At 47.2% G+C, this 19708-nt stretch overlaps 1 protein-coding gene across 3 annotated transcripts in view; it reads left to right on the top strand.

Annotated features, from left to right (window-relative positions):
- Nucleotides 1-19708, top strand: part of atrn (attractin) — a 301160-nt gene that overhangs the window by 16185 nt on the left and 265267 nt on the right. For all 3 annotated transcript variants that reach the window (XM_064953084.1, XM_064953083.1, XM_064953082.1), the window contains exon 2: nt 16084-16167. In XM_064953084.1, the coding sequence (XP_064809156.1) occupies nt 16084-16167 (84 nt within the window). The remainder of the gene's footprint in view (nt 1-16083; nt 16168-19708) is intronic.

Below are 19708 nucleotides of genomic sequence, written 5' to 3'. Positions count from 1 at the left end.
GATGCTGCTGGACTGAAACAGGCTTCTATATGCCCAGTCATTGCACAACAATTCTAAATGCAATGTTAAAAACAGGGGGGCACTACTGCGACGAGTATTTCAACCCTGTCTACTCACTGTTCTATTGGTGAATGTACAATCACTGGAGAATAAACTGGATGAGCTCCCTTCGAGACTATCCTATCAATCACTGGAGAATAAACTGGAATATCCTGTTTCTTGACTGAACAATGACATGATTAATATAAATCGAGTTAGATATTCTATTCATCGGCAGGACAGAAAGGCAGCTCGAAGTGGTGTGTGTGTCTCTTTGATAACAGCTTGTGCGTGATCACGAATATTAAAGAAGTCTGACGTTTCTGCTAGGATACATCATGATAAGCTGTAGACCACACTATTTACCAAGAATTGATCTATATTTTCTTAGCTGTCTATTTACCACCACAAACCGATGTTGGCACTAAGACCACACTCAATGAACTGTATAAGGCCATAAGCAAACATGAAAATGTTAATTGAGGCGACGCCGGTGGTTTTAATGCAGGGAAACTGAAATCTGTTTGACCTCATTTCAATTCAATTTATGGGGCTTTATTGACATGGGAAACGTATGTTAACATTGCCAAAACAAGTGAGGTAGATAATATACAAAAGTGAAATAATCAATAAAAATGTACAGTAAACATTACACATACAGAAGTTTCAAAAGAATAATGACATTACAAATGTCATTACGTGTATATATAGTGTTGCAACGATGAACAAATGGTTAAGGGTACACAAGGGAAAATAAATAAGCATAAATATGGGTTGTATTTACAATGGTGTTTGTTTTTCACTGGTTGCCCTTTTCTTGTCGCAACAGGTCACAAATCTTGCTGGTGTGATGGCACACTGTGGTATTTCACCCAGTAGATATGGGAGTTTATCAAAATTGGGTTTGTTTTCGAATTCTTTGTGGATCTGTGTAATCTGGGGGAAATATGTGTCTCTAATATGGTCATTTGGGGCGGCAGGGTAGCCTAGTGGTTTGAGCGTTGGACTAGTAACCGGAAGGTTGCGAGTTCAAACCCTGAACTGACAAGGTACAAATCTGTCGTTCTGCCCCTGAACAGGCAGTTAACCCACTGTTCCCAGGCCGTCATTGAAAATAAGAATTTGTTCTTAACTGACTTGCCTGGTTTAAATAAAGGTAAAATAAAAAAAATACATTGGACAGGAGGTTAGGAAGTGCAGCTCAGTTTCCACCTCATTTTGTGGGCAGTGAGCACATAGCCTGTCTTCTCTTGAGAGCCATGTCTGCCTACGGCGGCCTTTCTCAATAGCAAGGCTATGCTCACTTAGTCTGTACATAGTCAAAGCTTTCCTTAAGTTTGGGTCAGTCACAGTGGTCAGGTATTCTGCCACTGTGTCGTCTCTGTTTAGGGCCAAATAGCATTCTAGTTTGCTCTGTTTTTTTGTTAATTCTTTCCAATGTGTCAAGTAATTATCTTTTTGTTTTCTCATGATTTGGTTGGGTCTAATTATGTTGCTGTCTTGGGGCTCTGTGGGGTGCGTTTGTGAACAGAGCCCCAGGACCAGCTTGCTTAGGGGACTCTTCTCCAGGTTACTCTCTCTGTAGGTGATGGCTTTGTTATGGAATGTTTGGGAATCGCTTCCTTTTAGGTGGTTGTAGAATTTAATGGCTCTTTTCTGGATTTGGATAATTAGTGGGTATCGGCCTAATTCTTCTCTGCATGCATTATTTGGTGTTTTACGTTATACACAGAGTATATTTTTCCAGAATTCTGCGTGCAGATCTCAATTTGGTGTTTGTCCCTTTTTGTGAAGTCTTGGTTGGTGAGCGGACCCCAGACCTCACAACCATAAAGGGCAATGGGTTCTATAACTGATTCAAGTATTTTTAGCCAGATCCTAATTGGTATGTTGAATTTTATGTTCCTTTTGATGGCATAGATGGCATCTTGCCTTGTCTCTCAGATCATTCACAGCTTTGTGGAAGTTACCTGTGGCGCTGATGTTTAGGCCAAGGTATGTATAGTTTTATGTGTGCTCTAGGGCAACGGTGTCTGGTCGGAATTTGTATTTGTGGTCCTGGCGATTGGACCTTTTTTGGAACACCATTATTTTGGTCTTACTGAGATTTACTGTCAGGGCCCAGGTCTGGCAGAATCTGTGCATAATATCTAGGTGCTGCTGTAGCCCTTCCTTGGTTGGTGACAGAAGCACCAGATCATCAGCAAACAGTAGACATTTGACTTCAGATTCTAGTAGGGTGAGGCCGGGTACTGCAGACTTTCTAGTGCTTTCGCCAATTCGTTGATATATTTGTTGAAGAGGGTAGGGCTTAATCTGCATCCCTGTCTCACCCCACGGCCCTGTGGGAAGAAAGTTGTGTTTTTTTGTGCCAATTTTAACCGCACACTTGTTGTTTGTGTACATGGATTTTATAATGTCGTATGTTTTACCCCCAACACCACTTTCCATCAATTTGTATAGCAGACTCATGCCAAATTGAGCCAAAGGCGTTTTTGAAATCAACAAAGCATGAGAAGACTTTCCCTTTGTTTTGGTTTGTTTGGTTGTCAATTAGGGTGTGCAGGGTGAATACATGGTCTGTTGTACGGTAATTTGGTAAAAAGCCAATTTGACATTTGCTCAGTACATTGTTTTCATTGGGGAAATGTACGAGTCTGCTATTAATGAAAATGTAGAGGATTTTCCCAAGGTTACTGACGCATATCCCACGTTAGTTATTTGTCTCCACTTTTGTGGATTGGGGTGATCAGTCCTTGGTTCCAAATTTTGGGGAAGATGCCGGAGCTAAGGATGATGTTAAAGAGTTTTAGTATAGCCAATTGGAATTTGTTGTCTGTATATTTGATCATTTCATTAAGGATACCATCAACACCACAGGCCTTTTTGGGTTGGAGGGTTTTTTATTTTGTCCTGTAGCTCATTCAAGGTAATTGGAGAATTCAGTGGGTTCTGGTAGTCTTTAATAGTTGATTCTAAGATTTGTATTTGATCATGTATATGTTTTTGCTCTTTTTTTCTTTGTTATAGAGTCAAAAAGATTGGAGAAGTGGTTTACCCATACATCTCCATTTTGGATAGATAATTCTTTGTGTTGTTGTTTGTTTAGTGTTTTCCAATTTTCCCAGAAGTGGTTTGTCTATGGATTCTTCAATTACATTGAGCTGATTTCTGACGTGCTGTTCCTTCTTTTTCCGTAGTGTATTTCTGTATTGTTTTAGTGATTCACCATAGTGAAGGCGTAGACTCAGGTTTTCCGGGTCTCTATGTTTTTGGTTGGACAGGTTTCTCAATTTCTTTCTTAGATTTTTGCATTCTTCATCAAACCATTTGTCTTTGTTGTCAATTCTCTTCGGTTTTCTATTTGAGATTTTTAGATTTGATAGGGAAGTTGAGAGGTCAATATACTGTTAAGATTTTCTTCTGGCAAGTTTACACCTTCACTACTACAGTGGAACGTTTTACCCAGGAAATTGTCTAAAAGGGATTGAATTCGTTACTGCCTAATTGTTTTCTTGGTAGGTTTCCAAACTGCATTCCTCCATCTATAGCATTTCTTAATGTTACTCAGTTCCTTTGGCATTGATGCCTCATGATTGAGTATTGCTCTGTTCAAGTAGACTGTGATTGTGCTGTGTTCTGATAGGGGTGTCAGTGGGCTGACTGTGAACGCTCTGAGAGACTCTGGGTTGAGGTCAGTGATAAAGTAGTCTACAGTACTACTGCCAAGAGATGAGCTATAGGTGTACCTACCATAGGAGTCCCCTCGAAGCCAACCATTGACTATGTACATACCCAGCGTGCGACAGAGCTGCAGGAGTTGTGACCCGTTTTTTGTTGGTTATGTTGTCATAGTTGTGCCTAGGGGGGCATATATGGGAGGGAATGCTGTCACCTGCAGGCAGGTGTTTGTCCCCCTGTGTGCTGAGGGTGTCAGGTTCTTGTCCGGTTCTGGCATTTAGGTCGCCACCGACTAGTACATGTCCCTGGGCCTGGAAATGATTGATTTCCCTCTCCAGGATGGAGAAGCTGTCTTCATTAAAGTATGGGGATTCTAGTGGGGGGATATAGGTAGCACACAGGAGGACATTTTTCTCTACATTTACATTACATTACATTTAAGTCATTTAGCAGACGCTCTTATCCAGAGCGACTTACAAATTGGTGAATTCACCTTCTGACATCCAGTGGAACAGCCACTTTACAATAGTGCATCTAAATCATTTAAGGGGGGTGAGAAGGATTACTTTATCCTATCCTAGGTATTCCTTGAAGAGGTGGGGTTTCAGGTGTCTCCGGAAGGTGGTGATTGACTCCGCTGTCCTGGCGTCGTGAGGGAGTTTGTTCCACCATTGGGGGGCCAGAGCAGCGAACAGTTTTGACTGGGCTGAGCGGGAACTGTACTTCCTCAGTGGTAGGGAGGCGAGCAGGCCAGAGGTGGATGAACGCAGTGCCCTTGTTTGGGTGAAGGGCCTGATCAGAGCCTGGAGGTACTGCGGTGCCGTTCCCCTCACAGCTCCGTAGCAAGCACCATGGTCTTGTAGCGGATGCGAGCTTCAACTGGAAGCCAGTGGAGAGAGCAGAGGAGCGGGGTGACGTGAGAGAACTTGGGAAGGTTGAACACCAGACGGGCTGCGGCGTTCTGGATGAGTTGTAGGGGTTTAATGGCACAGGCAGGGAGCCCAGCCAACAGCGAGTTGCAGTAATCCAGACGGGAGATGACAAGTGCCTGGATTAGGACTTGCGCCGCTTCCTGTGTGAGGCAGGGTCGTACTCTGCGGATGTTGTACAGCATGAACCTACAGGAACGGGCCACCGCCTTGATGTTGGTTGAGAACGACAGGGTGTTGTCCAGGATCACGCCAAGGTTCTTAGCGCTCTGGGAGGAGGACACAATGGAGTTGTCAACCGTGATGGCGAGATCATGGAATGGGCAGTCCTTCCCCGGGAGGAAGAGCAGCTCCGTCTTGCCGAGGTTCAGCTTGAGGTGGTGATCCGTCATCCACACTGATATGTCTGCCAGACATGCAGAGATGCGATTCGCCACCTGGTCATCAGAAGGGGGAAAGGAGAAGATTAATTGTGTGTCGTCTGCATAGCAATGATAGGAGAGACCATGTGAGGTTATGACAGAGCCAAGTGACTTGGTGTATAGCGAGAATAGGAGAGGGCCTAGAACAGAGCCCTGGGGGACACCAGTGGTGAGAGCGCGTGGCGAGGAGACAGATTCTCGCCACGCCACCTGGTAGGAGCGACCTGTCAGGTAGGACGCAATCCAAGCGTGAGCCGCGCCGGAGATGCCCAACTCGGAGAGGGTGGAGAGGAGGATCTGATGGTTCACAGTATCGAAGGCAGCCGATAGGTCTAGAAGGATGAGAGCAGAGGAGAGAGAGTTAGCTTTAGCAGTGCGGAGCGCCTCCGTGATACAGAGAAGAGCAGTCTCAGTTAAATGACTAGTCTTGAAACCTGACTGATTTGGATCAAGAAGGTCATTCTGAGAGAGATAGCGGGAGAGCTGGCCAAGGACGGCACGTTCAAGAGTTTTGGAGAGAAAAGAAAGAAGGGATACTGGTCTGTAGTTGTTGACATCGGAGGGATCGAGTGTAGGTTTTTTCAGAAGGGGTGCAACTCTCGCTCTCTTGAAGACGGAAGGGACGTAGCCAGCGGTCAGGGATGAGTTGATGAGCGAGGTGAGGTAAGGGAGAAGGTCTCCGGAAATGGTCTGGAGAAGAGAGGAGGGGATAGGGTCAAGCGGGCAGGTTGTTGGGCGGCCGGCCGTCACAAGAAGCGAGATTTCATCTGGAGAGAGAGGGGAGAAAGAGGTCAGAGCACTGGGTAGGGCAGTGTGAGCAGAACCAGCGGTGTCGTTTGACTTAGCAAACGAGGATCGGATGTCGTCGACCTTCTTTTCAAAATGGTTGACGAAGTCATCTGCAGAGAGGGAGGAGGGGGGGAGGGGAGGAGGATTCAGGAGGGAGGAGAAGGTGGCAAAGAGCTTCCTAGGGTTAGAGGCAGATGCCTGGAATTAAGATTATTTTCTTTTGAATTTCTAGCCAAATGTAGAATGTTCCTGTTTTGATTAATTTAATGGAGTGAGTTCGGTCTGCTCTATAACAAATTAGCATACCCCCTGAGTCCCTTCCCTGTTTCACACCTGGTAGTTTGGTGGATGGGACTACCAGCTCTCTGTAACCTGGAGGGCAACCAGTGGGTCCGTCTCCTCTATACCAGGTTTCTTGCAGGATGACAATGTCTGTATTCCCGATTTCTTTGGTGAAGTCCGGGTTCCTGCTCTTTAGGCCAAAGGCAGATGACCTCAGGCCTGGGATATTCCAGGATGAGATCGTGAAGGCTTTGTGTTCCATAAAGTGTCCAATGATGTTGGTCGTGTGGTTTGGCCTCAGGCCAGTAAGTGTGAGCAGGGCCTGCTGAGCATCTGGTACCAGCATGTTAAATGTGCAACCAGAGGTGAAAACTCTAGACCACCTTTACTCCAGAACAGAGAGTCACATACAAAGCTCTCCCTTGTCAAATCTCACCATAACTGTATCCTCCTGATTACAAGCAAAAACTAAAGCAGGAAGTACCAGTGACTCGGTCCAGTGACTCGGTCCAATGAAGTGGACAATAATCTACAGTGCTGTTTCGCACAGACTGGAATATGTTCCGGGCCTCATCCTCATTGAGGAGTTTACCCCATGAGTCGCCGGCTTCATTAATAAGTGCATCGACGGCGTCCCCGTACGTACAAATCCCAACCAGAAGCCATGGATTACAGGCAACATCCGCACTTGAGTTAATAGCTGCCGCTTTCAAGGAGCGGGACACTAACATGGAAGTTAATTAGAACGAACCGACGAACCATCAAAAAGGCAACGCGTCATTGCAGGACTAAATTCTACTCCTGCTACACCAACTCTGACGCTCAACAAATGTTTTTTAAAACTTTTATTTAACTCGGCAGGTCAGTTTAGATTCTTATTTACGGGAAACGGCCTCCTGCGGGGACGGGGGCTAAAAAAATAAAAATGGGACAAAACATCACGACAGGAGAACACCACATATAGAGAGACCGAACACGACAACACAGCATGGTACCAACACAACATCACGACAGGAGAACACCACATATAGAGAGACCGAACACGACAACACAGCATGGTACCAACACAACATCACGACAGGAGAACACCACATATAGAGAGACCGAACACGACAACACAGCATGGTACCAACACAACATCACGACAGGAGAACACCACATATAGAGAGACCGAACACGACAACACAGCATGGTACCAACACAACATCACAACAATATGGTAGCAACACAACATGGTAGCAGAACAAAACATCACGACAGGAGAACACCACATATAGAGAGACCGAACACGACAACACAGCATGGTACCAACACAACATCACGACAGGAGAACACCACATATAGAGAGACCTAACACGACAACACAGCATGGTACCAACACAACATCACAACAATATGGTAGCAACACAACATGGTAGCAGAACAAAACATCACGACAGGAGAACACCACATATAGAGAGACCGAACACGACAACACAGCATGGTACCAACACAACATCACAACAATATGGTAGCAACACAACATGGTAGCAGAACAAAACATCACGACAGGAGAACACCACATATAGAGAGACCGAACACGACAACACAGCATGGTACCAACACAACATCACAACAATATGGTAGCAACACAACATGGTAGCAGAACAAAACATGGTACAAATATTACTGGGCACAGACAACAGCACAAAGGGCAAGAAGGTAGAGACAACAATACGTCACGCAAAGCAGCCACAACTGTCAGTAGGATGTGACAGGGCTTGTGAACTATAACGGATTATAAAGCCGAACCCAGCTGTGAGCTGCCCAGTGACGCAAGCCTACCAAACAAGCTAAATGTCTTGTATGCTCGCTTCGAGGAAAGCAATACTGAAACATGCGACAAGAGCATCAGCTGTTCCAGACGGCTGTGTGATCCCGCTTTCCATAGCCGATGTGGGCAAGATCTTTCATACAGGTTAACATTCACAAGGCCACAGGGCCAGATGGATTACCAGGTTGCAAACTCTGAGCACTGACCAGCTGGCAAGTGTCTTCACTGACGTTTTCAACCTGTCCCTGACTGAGTCTGTAATACCAACATGTTTCCAGCAGACCACCATAGTCCCTGTGTCCAAGAAGGTAACCTGTCTAAATGACTACCAACATGTAGTACCCACGTCTGTCGCCATGAAGTGCTTTGAAAGGCTGGTCATGCCTCACACAAACACCATTATCCCAGAAACCCTAGACCCACTCCAATTTGCATACCACCCCAACTGATCCACAGATGATGCAATCTCTTTTGTGCTCCTCGCTGCCCTTTCCCACCTGGACAAAGGGAAAACCTACGTGAGAATGCTATTCATTTACTACAGCTCAGCATTCAACACCATAGTTCCCTCAAAGCTCATCACTAAACTAAGGACCCTGGGACTGAACACCTCCCTCTTCAAAATGATCCTGAACTTTCTGACGGGTCGCCCCAAGGTGGTGAGGGTAGGCAACATCACCTCTGTCACTCTGACTCTCAACACAGGCCTGACGGGGGTGAGGATCGGCAATAGAAGGAACCCTGTTTACCCCTGACTGTATGACCGCGCACGACTCCAACACCATCATTAAGTTTGACAAAGGTTTTAGGCAGCGACCTGGCAGAGCGGTGCCATGACAACCTCTTTTTTTTTCAACGTCAGCAAGACAAATGAGCTGATCCTGGACTACAGGAAACGCAGGCTCTCACACAAGCCCATTCACATCCACAGGGCTGTGGTGGAGCAGGTCGATGGCTTCATGTTCCTCGCTGTCCACGTCACTAGGGAACTACCATGGTCCAAACACACCAACACCATTGTGTAGAGGGCACGACCACGCCCCTTTCCCCCTCGGGAGGCTGAAAAGATTTTGCATGGGTCCTCAAAGTTCTACAGCTGCACCATTTGACATGACTGGCTGCTGCTATGACAACTACTTGGCGCTACAGAGGCCCAGTACCTCACTTCCTGCATCCAGGATCTCTATAAAAATCAAATCAAATTTTATTTGTCACATACACATGGTTAGCAGATGTTAATGGTCACATACACATGGTTAGCAGATGTTAATGGTCACATACACATGGTTAGCAGATGTTAATGCGAGTGTAGCGAAATGCTTGTGCTTCTAGTTCCGACAATGCAGTAATAACCAACAAGTAATCTAACTAACAATTCCTAATCTGTTTTATACACAGTGTAAGGGGATAAAGAATATGTACATAAGGATATATGAGTGAGTGATGGTAGAGAGCAGCATAGGCAAGATACAGTAGATGGTATCGAGTACAGTATATACATGTGAGATGAATATGTAACCAAAGTGGCATAGTTAAAGTGGCTAGTGAACATGTATTACATAAGGATGCAGTCGATGATATAGAGTACAGTATATAGGTATACATATGAGATGAATAATGTAGGGTAAGTAACATTATATAAGGTAGCATTGTTTAAAGAAGGCAGTGTCAGAGAAAAGAAGGCAGTGTCAGAGAAAGGCCCCCAAGTCAGACTGTTCTCTCTACTACCGCATGGCAAGCGGTACTGATGTACCAAGTCTAGAACCAGCAGGACCCTGAACAGCTTCAACCCCCAAGCCATAAGACTGCCAAATAGTTAGGCCAGGAAGCTATTTGGTTAACGACACTGAACAAAAATATAAACGCAACATGTAACAATTTCTAAGATTTTACTGAGTTACAGTTCCTATAAGGAAATCGGTCAATATTTAGACCCTAATGGATATTTAAAAATATATATTTTCAAATCAAATGTTATTGGTGAGATACACATAGTTAGCAGATGTTAATGCGAGTGTAGTGAAATGCTTGTATTTGTATACATTTCACTTTGTCATTATGAGGTATTGTGATGTCATTATGGGGTATTGTGATGTCATTATGGGGTATTGATGGCATTCGGGGGTATTGTGATGTCATTAGGGGATATTGTGATGTCATTAGGGGGTATTGTGATGTCATTATGAGGTATTGTGATGTCATTATGAGGTATTGTGTGTAGAGATTATTAAAAAAAAGAAAGAAAAATTGAGATTTTAGCTGTAATGATTTTTTTAATTTAACAAAATGTGGAAAAAATCTACGGTTCTGAATACTTTCTGCTTTGAGCATGTTATTAATTACACTAATACACCCAGTCACTATACAAATACAGACTCCCTTCCTAACTCAGTTGCCAGAGAGGAAGGAAACCGCTCAGGGATTTTACCATGAGGCCAATGGTGACTTTAAAACAGTTATAAGAGAACATTGGATTTATTTCACAGTTCCTCAATGACAGTGAAAAGGAAGGAAGTCTGTACAAAATACAAAAAAACCAATTTGTTTGCAATCAGGCATTAACTTCTTGCGTCGAGCAATCCCGGATCCGGGATTCTATTTATAGCCTCAAGCTCATTAGCATAACGCAACGTTAACTATTCAAGAAAATCGCAAATGAAATGAAATAAATATATTTGCTCTCAAGCTTAGACTTTTCTTAACAACACTGTCATCTCAGATTTTCAAAATATGCTTTTGAACCATAGCAAATCAAGCATTTGTGTAAGATTATTGATAACTAGCGTAGCATTTAGCAAGCAACATTTTCACAAAAAACAGAAAACCATTCAAATAAAATAATTTACCTTTGAAGAACTTCGGATGTTTTCAATGAGGAGACTCAGTTACATAGCAAATGTTCAGTTTTTCCTGAAAGATTCTTTGTGTAGGAGAAATTGCACCGTTTTGTACATCACGTTTGGGTACATTTACATTTACATTTAAGTCATTTAGCAGACGCTCTTATCCAGAGCGACTTACAAATTGGTGAATTCACCTTCTGACATCCAGTGGAACAGCCACTTTACAATAGTGCATCTAAATCATTTAAGGGGGGGAGAAGGATTACTTATCCTATCCTAGGTATTCCTTGAAGAGGTGGGGTTTCAGGTGTCTCCGGAAGGTGGTGATTGACTCCGCTGTCCTGGCGTCGTGAGGGAGTTTGTTCCACCATTGGGGGCCAGAGCAGCGAACAGTTTTGACTGGGCTGAGCGGGAACTGTACTTCCTCAGTGGTAGGGAGGCGAGCAGGCCAGAGGTGGATGAACGCAGTGCCCTTGTTTGGGTGTAGGGCCTGATCAGAGCCTGGAGGTACTGCGGTGCCGTTCCCCTCACAGCTCCGTAGGCAAGCACCATGGTCTTGTAGCGGATGCGAGCTTCAACTGGAAGCCAGTGGAGAGAGCGGAGGAGCGGGGTGACGTGAGAGAACTTGGGAAGGTTGAACACCAGACGGGCTGCGGCGTTCTGGATGAGTTGTAGGGGTTTAATGGCACAGGCAGGGAGCCCAGCCAACAGCGAGTTGCAGTAATCCAGACGGGAGATGACAAGTGCCTGGATTAGGCCCTGCGCCGCTTCCTGTGTGAGGCAGGGTCGTACTCTGCGGATGTTGTAGAGCATGAACCTACAGGAACGGGCCACCGCCATGATGTTGGTTGAGAACGACAGGGTGTTGTCCAGGATCACGCCAAGGTTCTTAGTGCTCTGGGAGGAGGACACAATGGAGTTGTCAACCGTGATGGCGAGATCATGGAACGGGCAGTCCTTCCCCGGGAGGAAGAGCAGCTCCGTCTTGCCGAGGTTCAGCTTGAGGTGGTGATCCGTCATCCACACTGATATGTCTGCCAGACATGCAGATATGCGATTCGCCACCTGGTCATCAGAAGGGGGAAAGGAGAAGATTAATTGTGTGTCGTCTGCATAGCAATGATAGGAGAGACCATGTGAGGTTATGACAGAGCCAAGTGACTTGGTGTATAGCGAGAATAGGAGAGGGCCTAGAACAGAGCCCTGGGGGACACCAGTGGTGAGAGCGCGTGGCGAGGAGACAGATTCTCGCCACGCCACCTGGTAGGAGCGACCTGTCAGGTAGGACGCAATCCAAGCGTGGGCCGCGCCGGAGATGCCCAACTCGGAGAGGGTGGAGAGGAGGATCTGATGGTTCACAGTATCGAAGGCAGCCGATAGGTCTAGAAGGATGAGAGCAGAGGAGAGTTAGCTTTAGCAGTGCGGAGCGCCTCCGTGATACAGAGAAGAGCAGTCTCAGTTGAATGACTAGTCTTGAAACCTGACTGATTTGGATCAAGAAGGTCATTCTGAGAGAGATAGCGGGAGAGCTGGCCAAGGACGGCACGTTCAAGAGTTTTGGAGAGAAAAGAAAGAAGGGATACTGGTCTGTAGTTGTTGACATCGGAGGGATCGAGTGTAGGTTTTTTCAGAAGGGGTGCAACTCTCGCTCTCTTGAAGACGGAAGGGACGTAGCCAGCGGTCAGGGATGAGTTGATGAGCGAGGTGAGGTAAGGGAGAAGGTCTCCGGAAATGGTCTGGAGAAGAGAGGAGGGGATAGGGTCAAGCGGGCAGGTTGTTGGGCGGCCGGCCGTCACAAGAAGCGAGATTTCATCTGGAGAGAGAGGGGAGAAAGAGGTCAGAGCACAGGGTAGGGCAGTGTGAGCAGAACCAACGGTGTCGTTTGACTTAGCAAACGAGGATCGGATGTCGTCGACCTTCTTTTCAAAATGGTTGACGAAGTCATCTGCAGAGAGGGAGGGGGGAGGAGGATTCAGGAGGGAGGAGAAGGTGGCAAAGAGCTTCCTAGGGTTAGAGGCAGATGCTTGGAATTTAGAGTGGTAGAAAGTGGCTTTAGCAGCAGAGACAGAGGAGGAAAATGTAGAGAGGAGGGAGTGAAAGGATGCCAGGTCCGCAGGGAGGCGTGTTTTCCTCCATTTCCGCTCGGCTGCCCGGAGCACTGTTCTGTGAGCTCGCAATGAGTCGTCGAGCCACGGAGCGGGAGGGGAGGACCGAGCCGGCCTGGAGGATAGGGGACATAGAGAGTCAAAGGATGCAGAAAGGGAAGAGAGGAGGGTTGAGGAGGCAGAATCAGGAGATAGGTTGGAGAAGGTTTGAGCAGAGGGAAGAGATGATAGGATGGAAGAGGAGAGAGTAGCGGGGGAGAGAGAGCGAAGGTTGGGACGGCGCGACACCATCCGAGTAGGGGCAGTGTGGGAAGTGTTGGATGAGAGCGAGAGGGAAAAGGATACAAGGTAGTGGTCGGAGACTTGGAGGGGAGTTGCAATGAGGTTAGTGGAAGAACAGCATCTAGTAAAGATGAGGTCGAGCGTATTGCCTGCCTTGTGAGTAGGGGGAAGGTGAGAGGGTGAGGTCAAAAGAGGAGAGGAGTGGAAAGAAGGAGGCAGAGAGGAATGAGTCAAAGGTAGACGTGGGGAGGTTAAAGTCGCCCAGGACTGTGAGAGGTGAGCCGTCCTCAGGAAAGGAGCTTATCAAGGCATCAAGCTCATTGATGAACTCTCCGAGGGAACCTGGAGGGCGATAAATGATAAGGATGTTAAGCTTGAAAGGGCTGGTAACTGTGACAGCATGGAATTCAAAGGAGGCGATAGACAGATGGGTAAGGGGAGAAAGAGAGAATGACCACTTGGGAGAGATGAGGATCCCGGTGCCACCACCCCGCTGACCAGAAGCTCTCGGGGTGTGCGAGAACACGTGGGCGGACGAAGAGAGAGCAGTAGGAGTAGCAGTGTTATCTGTGGTGATCCATGTTTCCGTCAGTGCCAAGAAGTCGAGGGACTGGAGGGAGGCATAGGCTGAGATGAACTCTGCCTTGTTGGCCGCAGATCGGCAGTTCCAGAGGCTACCGGAGACCTGGAACTCCACGTGGGTCGTGCGCGCTGGGACCACCAGATTAGGGTGGCCGCGGCCACGCGGTGTGGAGCGTTTGTATGGTCTGTGCAGAGAGGAGAGAACAGGGATAGATAGACACATAGTTGACAGGCTACAGAAGAGGCTACGCTAATGCAAAGGAGATTGGAATGACAAGTGGACTACACGTCTCGAATGTTCAGAAAGTTAAGCTTACGTAGCAAGAATCTTATTGACTAAAAATGATTGAAATGATACAGTACTGCTGGAGTAGGCTAGCTGGCAGTGGCTGCGATGTTGACACTACACTAATCAAGTCGTTCCGTCGAGTGTAATAGTTTCTACAGTGCTGCTATTCGGGGGCTAGCTGGCTAGCTAGCAGTGTTGATTGCGTTACGTTACGTTAAAAGAACGACAATAGCTGGCTAGCTAACCTAGAAAATCGCTCTAGACTACACAATTGTCTTAGATACAAAGACGGCTATGTAGCTAGCTAGCTACGATCAAACAAATCAAACCGTTGTACTGTAATGAAGTGAAATGAAAATGTGATACTACCTGTGGGGCGAGGCGGAATGTTGACCGGGTAGTTGAAGTTCAATTCGGTAGACGTTGGCTAGCTGTTGGCTAGCTAGCTAGCAGCATCTCCTACGTTAAGGACGACAAATAGCTGGCTAGCTAACCTCGGTAAATTAAGATAATCACTCTAAGTCTACACACTCTAAACTACACAATTATCTTGGATACGAAGACAGCAAAGACAACTATGTAGCTAGCTAACACTACACTAATCGAGTCGTTCAGTTGAGTGTAATAGTTTCTACAGTGCTGGTGGACAGTGGACGTTAGCTAGCTGCTTAGCTAGCTGCTGGGCAGATAGCAGTGTAGACTACGTTAGGACGAAGAAATACGATAATTACGCAATTATACAAAGACGGCTATGTAGCTAGCTAAGAAGAAATTGCTAAGATTAGACAAATCAAACCGTTGTACTATAATGAAATGTAATGAAAATGTAATGAAAAGTTATACTACCTGCGGACCGAAGTGTAGATGCGACCGCTCGCTCCAACCCGGAACCGGAAACAAACCAAAACAAACCGAAAATTCAGTCACCAAAACGTCAAACTTTTTTCCAAATTAACTCCATAATATCGACTGAAACATGGCAAACGTTGTTTAGAATCAATCCTCAAGGTGTTTTTCACATATCTCTTAATTGATATGTCGTTCGTGGGAAGCCTGCTTTCTCCTCTGAATCACACAGAAAAATACATGCAGCTGTGTTTTGCGCACCAATTTCGACGCAGGACACCGGGCGGACACCTGGTAAATGTGGTCTCTTATGGTCAATCTTCCAATGATATGCCTACAAATACGTCACAATGCTGCAGACACCTTGGGGAAACGATAGATCGGGCAGGCTCACTCCTCTCGCATTCACAGCCATATAAGGAGACAATGAAAAACAGAGCCTCAAAAATCCTGCTCATTTCCTGGTTGAAGTTTCATCTTGGTTTCGCCTGTAGCATCAGTTCTGGGGCACTCACAGACAATATCTTTGCAGTTTTGGAAATGTCAGAGTGTCCTCTTTCCAAAGCTGTCAATTATATCATATATTGTCATCTTTTTGTGACAAAATATTGAGCTTAAAACGGGCACGTTTTTTTTATCCAATAATGAAATATCGCGCCCCCATAGATGTAACAGGTTAAAGTAAAACTGCAAAGAAATGAGCGTAATGTCCGGAACACAAAGCGTTATGTTTGGGTCAAATCCAACACAACACTGACCACCATGGCGGAGGCTGCATGGAACAGGAATCAGCACGGACGAGGTTTTTAAAATAAATGGAATATTGCTAAGCACAGGCAAAATTCTAGAGGAAAACCTTGGTTGTCTGCTTCCCAACAAATTCCATTTTCAGCAGGATAATCACCTAAAAACACAAGGCCAAATATACACTCAGAAATGGGAGTCGACCGGAAACAAGGCCGTTTAAACGTGAAGGTTTTTCCCCCATTTGTCAAATCCCTCTTCCCTACATAGTGCACACTTCTACCCTCGTCTTTGTATAGTTCCACCTTCTTGGCCACTGGTTGGTGCTGCTGGACAGTCAAACTGATGAGAGCTTCCTTTTCAACAGTTCGGATTATTCTTCTCCTTTTCTCTCCTATTGGCTGACAGTCCTGACCTTTTTTCTCTCTCTTCTATAGGTTGACGGGCCCCTCAGGGTTCCTGACAGATGGACCAGGAAACTATAAGTACAAGACCAAGTGCACCTGGCTCATCGAGGGAACGTGAGTCACACACACACACACACACACACACACACACACACACACACACACTACACTATAGACCAATAGAAACACAACAATATGCATCTACCCTGCACAACTCCACTAAAAGATGAAAAGCCCTAATAGATGGTCTAAGTGTCATAATATGATCATATATAATTGTGATGTTTTGTATTTAAATGGTTTTGCCGTTTTCATTCTATGCAAATCCAAATGTTTCATTGACGTAAAGCCTGGATGGGCAACTGGTGGTCCATTGTCCCCCTTTTATAGGCCCCTGGACCAATTATAAAATTATACAATACACAAAGTGAAATGTAGAAATTTTGTCACTCAATTGCACCATGTCACCAACATTAGTTTATTTATTGGTAAGTTAGTCTAACGGTGGAATTACAGACCGGGGTTAATATTGTGCCTCCACTCTATGCCAAATGTGTTGAAATGCAGGAAATTAGCTGGAAAACTAAACATTTTTCTTTCCGTCCCAAAATAATGAGAATCCCATAAAACGAGTTAGAAAATTGCGGTATAATGGTATTTACAGTTTTGGTTTGTTAAATGTGATTTTTATAGTTTAATTCGCTACTTGAGTCATCTCTCTCTCCGTGCTGCTTTCCACACAGACGAGTTAGTTAACCCACTGGTCCTAGACCAGTTAGTTAACCCACTGGTCCTAGACCAGTTAGTTAACCCACTGGTCCTAGACCGTCATTGAAAATAAGAATTTGTTCTTAACTGACTTGCCTAGTTAAATAATGGTTAAATAAAGGTAAAAAAATAAAAATAAAATAAGCTATAATTTAATAATCCATGTAAACATCCGCTTATTCTACTGTGGAAGTGGACTAGACTGAGTGAGTCCCAAATGGAGCCCTATTCTCTATATAGTGCACTACTTTTGACCAGGGATTTTAGGGCTCTGGTCTAAAGTAGTGCACTATATAGGGAATAGGATTCTATATGGGACGTATCGTTTAGTATAACCCCACTGACCTCCTGCACTGGGCGTCTAGCCCCACTGACCTCCTGCACTGGGCGTCTAGCCCCACTGACCCCCTGCACTGGGCGTCTAGCCCCACTGACCTCCTGCACTGGGCGTCTAGCCCCACTGACCTCCTGCACTGGGCGTCTAGCCCCACTGACCCCTGCACTGGGCGTCTAGCCCCACTGACCCCCTGCACTGGGCGTCTAGCCCCACTGACCTCCTGCACTGGGCGTCTAACCCCACTGACCTCCTGCACTGGGCGTCTAGCCCCACTGACCCCCTGCACTGGGCGTCTAGCCCCACTGACCCCCTGCACTGGGCGTCTAGCCCCACTGACCTCCTGCACTGGGCGTCTAGCCCCACTGACCCCCTGCACTGGGCGTCTAGCCCCACTGACCCCCTGCACTGGGCGTCTAGCCCCACTGACCTCCTGCACTGGGCGTCTAACCCCACTGACCTCCTGCACTGGGCGTCTAGCCCCACTGACCTCCTGCACTGGGCGTCTAGCCCCACTGACCTCCTGCACTGGGCGTCTAGCCCCACTGACCCCCTGCACTGGGCGTCTAGCCCCACTGACCTCCTGCACTGGGCGTCTAGCCCCACTGACCTCCTGCACTGGGCGTCTAGCCCCACTGACCTCCTGCACTGGGCGTCTAGCCCCACTGACCTCCTGCACTGGGCGTCTAGCCCCACTGACCTCCTGCACTGGGCGTCTAGCCCCACTGACCTCCTGCACTGGGCGTCTAGCCCCACTGACCTCCTGCACTGGGCGTCTAGCCCCACTGACCTCCTGCACTGGGCGTCTAGCCCCACTGACCTCCTGCACTGGGCGTCTAGCCCCACTGACCTCCTGCACTGGGCGTCTAGCCCCACTGACCTCCTGCACTGGGCGTCTAGCCCCACTGACCTCCTGCACTGGGCGTCTAGCCCCACTGACCTCCTGCACTGGGCGTCTAGCCCCACTGACCTCCTGCACTGGGAGTCTAGCCCCACTGACCTCCTGCACTGGGCGTCTAACCCCACTGACCTCCTGCACTGGGCGTCTAGCCAGGCGCTGTTCATCCACGTCCAGATTTATTTCTGACTGTGTTCTGTCTCTGTCCTGTAGGCCCAACAGCATCCTGACTGTGTTCTGTCCTGTAGGCCCAACAGCATCCTGACTGTGTTCTGTCCTGTAGGCCCAACAGCAACCTGACTGTGTTCTGTCCTGTAGGCCCAACAGCAACCTGACTGTGTTCTGTCCTGTAGGCCCAACAGCATCCTGACTGTGTTCTGTCCTGTAGGCCCAACAGCAACCTGACTGTGTTCTGTCTCTGTCCTGTAGGCCCAACAGCATCCTGACTGTGTTCTGTCTCTGTCCTGTAGGCCCAACAGCATCCTGACTGTGTTCTGTCCTGTAGGCCCAACAGCATCCTGACTGTGTTCTGTCCTGTAGGCCCAACAGCAACCTGACTGTGTTCTGTCTCTGTCCTGTAGGCCCAACCGCATCCTGACTGTGTTCTGTCCTGTAGGCCCAACAGCATCCTGACTGTGTTCTGTCCTGTAGGCCCAACAGCATCCTGACTGTGTTCTGTCCTGTAGGCCCAACAGCAACCTGACTGTGTTCTGTCTCTGTCCTGTAGGCCCAACAGCAACCTGACTGTGTTCTGTCCTGTAGGCCCAACAGCATCCTGACTGTGTTCTGTCCTGTAGGCCCAACAGCATCCTGACTGTGTTCTGTCCTGTAGGCCCAACAGCATCCTGACTGTGTTCTGTCCTGTAGGCCCAACAGCATCCTGACTGTGTTCTGTCCTGTAGGCCCAACAGCAACCTGACTGTGTTCTGTCCTGTAGGCCCAACAGCATCCTGACTGTGTTCTCTCCTGTAGGCCCAACAGCAACCTGACTGTGTTCTGTCTCTGTCCTGTAGGCCCAACAGCATCCTGACTGTGTTCTGTCCTGTAGGCCCAACAACATCCTGACTGTGTTCTGTCTCTGTCCTGTAGGCCCAACAGCAACCTGACTGTGTTCTGTCCTGTAGGCCCAACAACATCCTGACTGTGTTCTGTCTCTGTCCAGTAGGCCCAACAGCAACCTGACTGTGTTCTGTCTCTGTCCTGTAGGCCCAACAGCAACCTGACTGTGTTCTGTCCTGTAGGCCCAACAGCATCCTGACTGTGTTCTGTCCTGTAGGCCCAACAACATCCTGACTGTGTTCTGTCTCTGTCCTGTAGGCCCAACAGCAACCTGACTGTGTTCTGTCCTGTAGGCCCAACAACATCCTGACTGTGTTCTGTCTCTGTCCAGTAGGCCCAACAGCAACCTGACTGTGTTCTGTCTCTGTCCTGTAGGCCCAACAGCAACCTGACTGTGTTCTGTCCAGTAGGCCCAACAGCATCCTGACTGTGTTCTGTCTCTGTCCTGTAGGCCCAACTGCATCCTGACTGTGTTCTGTCCTGTAGGCCCAACAGCATCCTGACTGTGTTCTGTCTCTGTCCTGTAGGCCCAACAGCAACCTGACTGTGTTCTGTCTCTGTCCTGTAGGCCCAACAGCAACCTGACTGTGTTCTGT

This window comes from Oncorhynchus masou, chromosome 32 (assembly GCF_036934945.1).
Source record: "Oncorhynchus masou masou isolate Uvic2021 chromosome 32, UVic_Omas_1.1, whole genome shotgun sequence".
NCBI classification, from domain to species: domain Eukaryota; kingdom Metazoa; phylum Chordata; class Actinopteri; order Salmoniformes; family Salmonidae; genus Oncorhynchus; species Oncorhynchus masou.
This window is presented reverse-complemented; position numbering and strand designations above follow the sequence as displayed.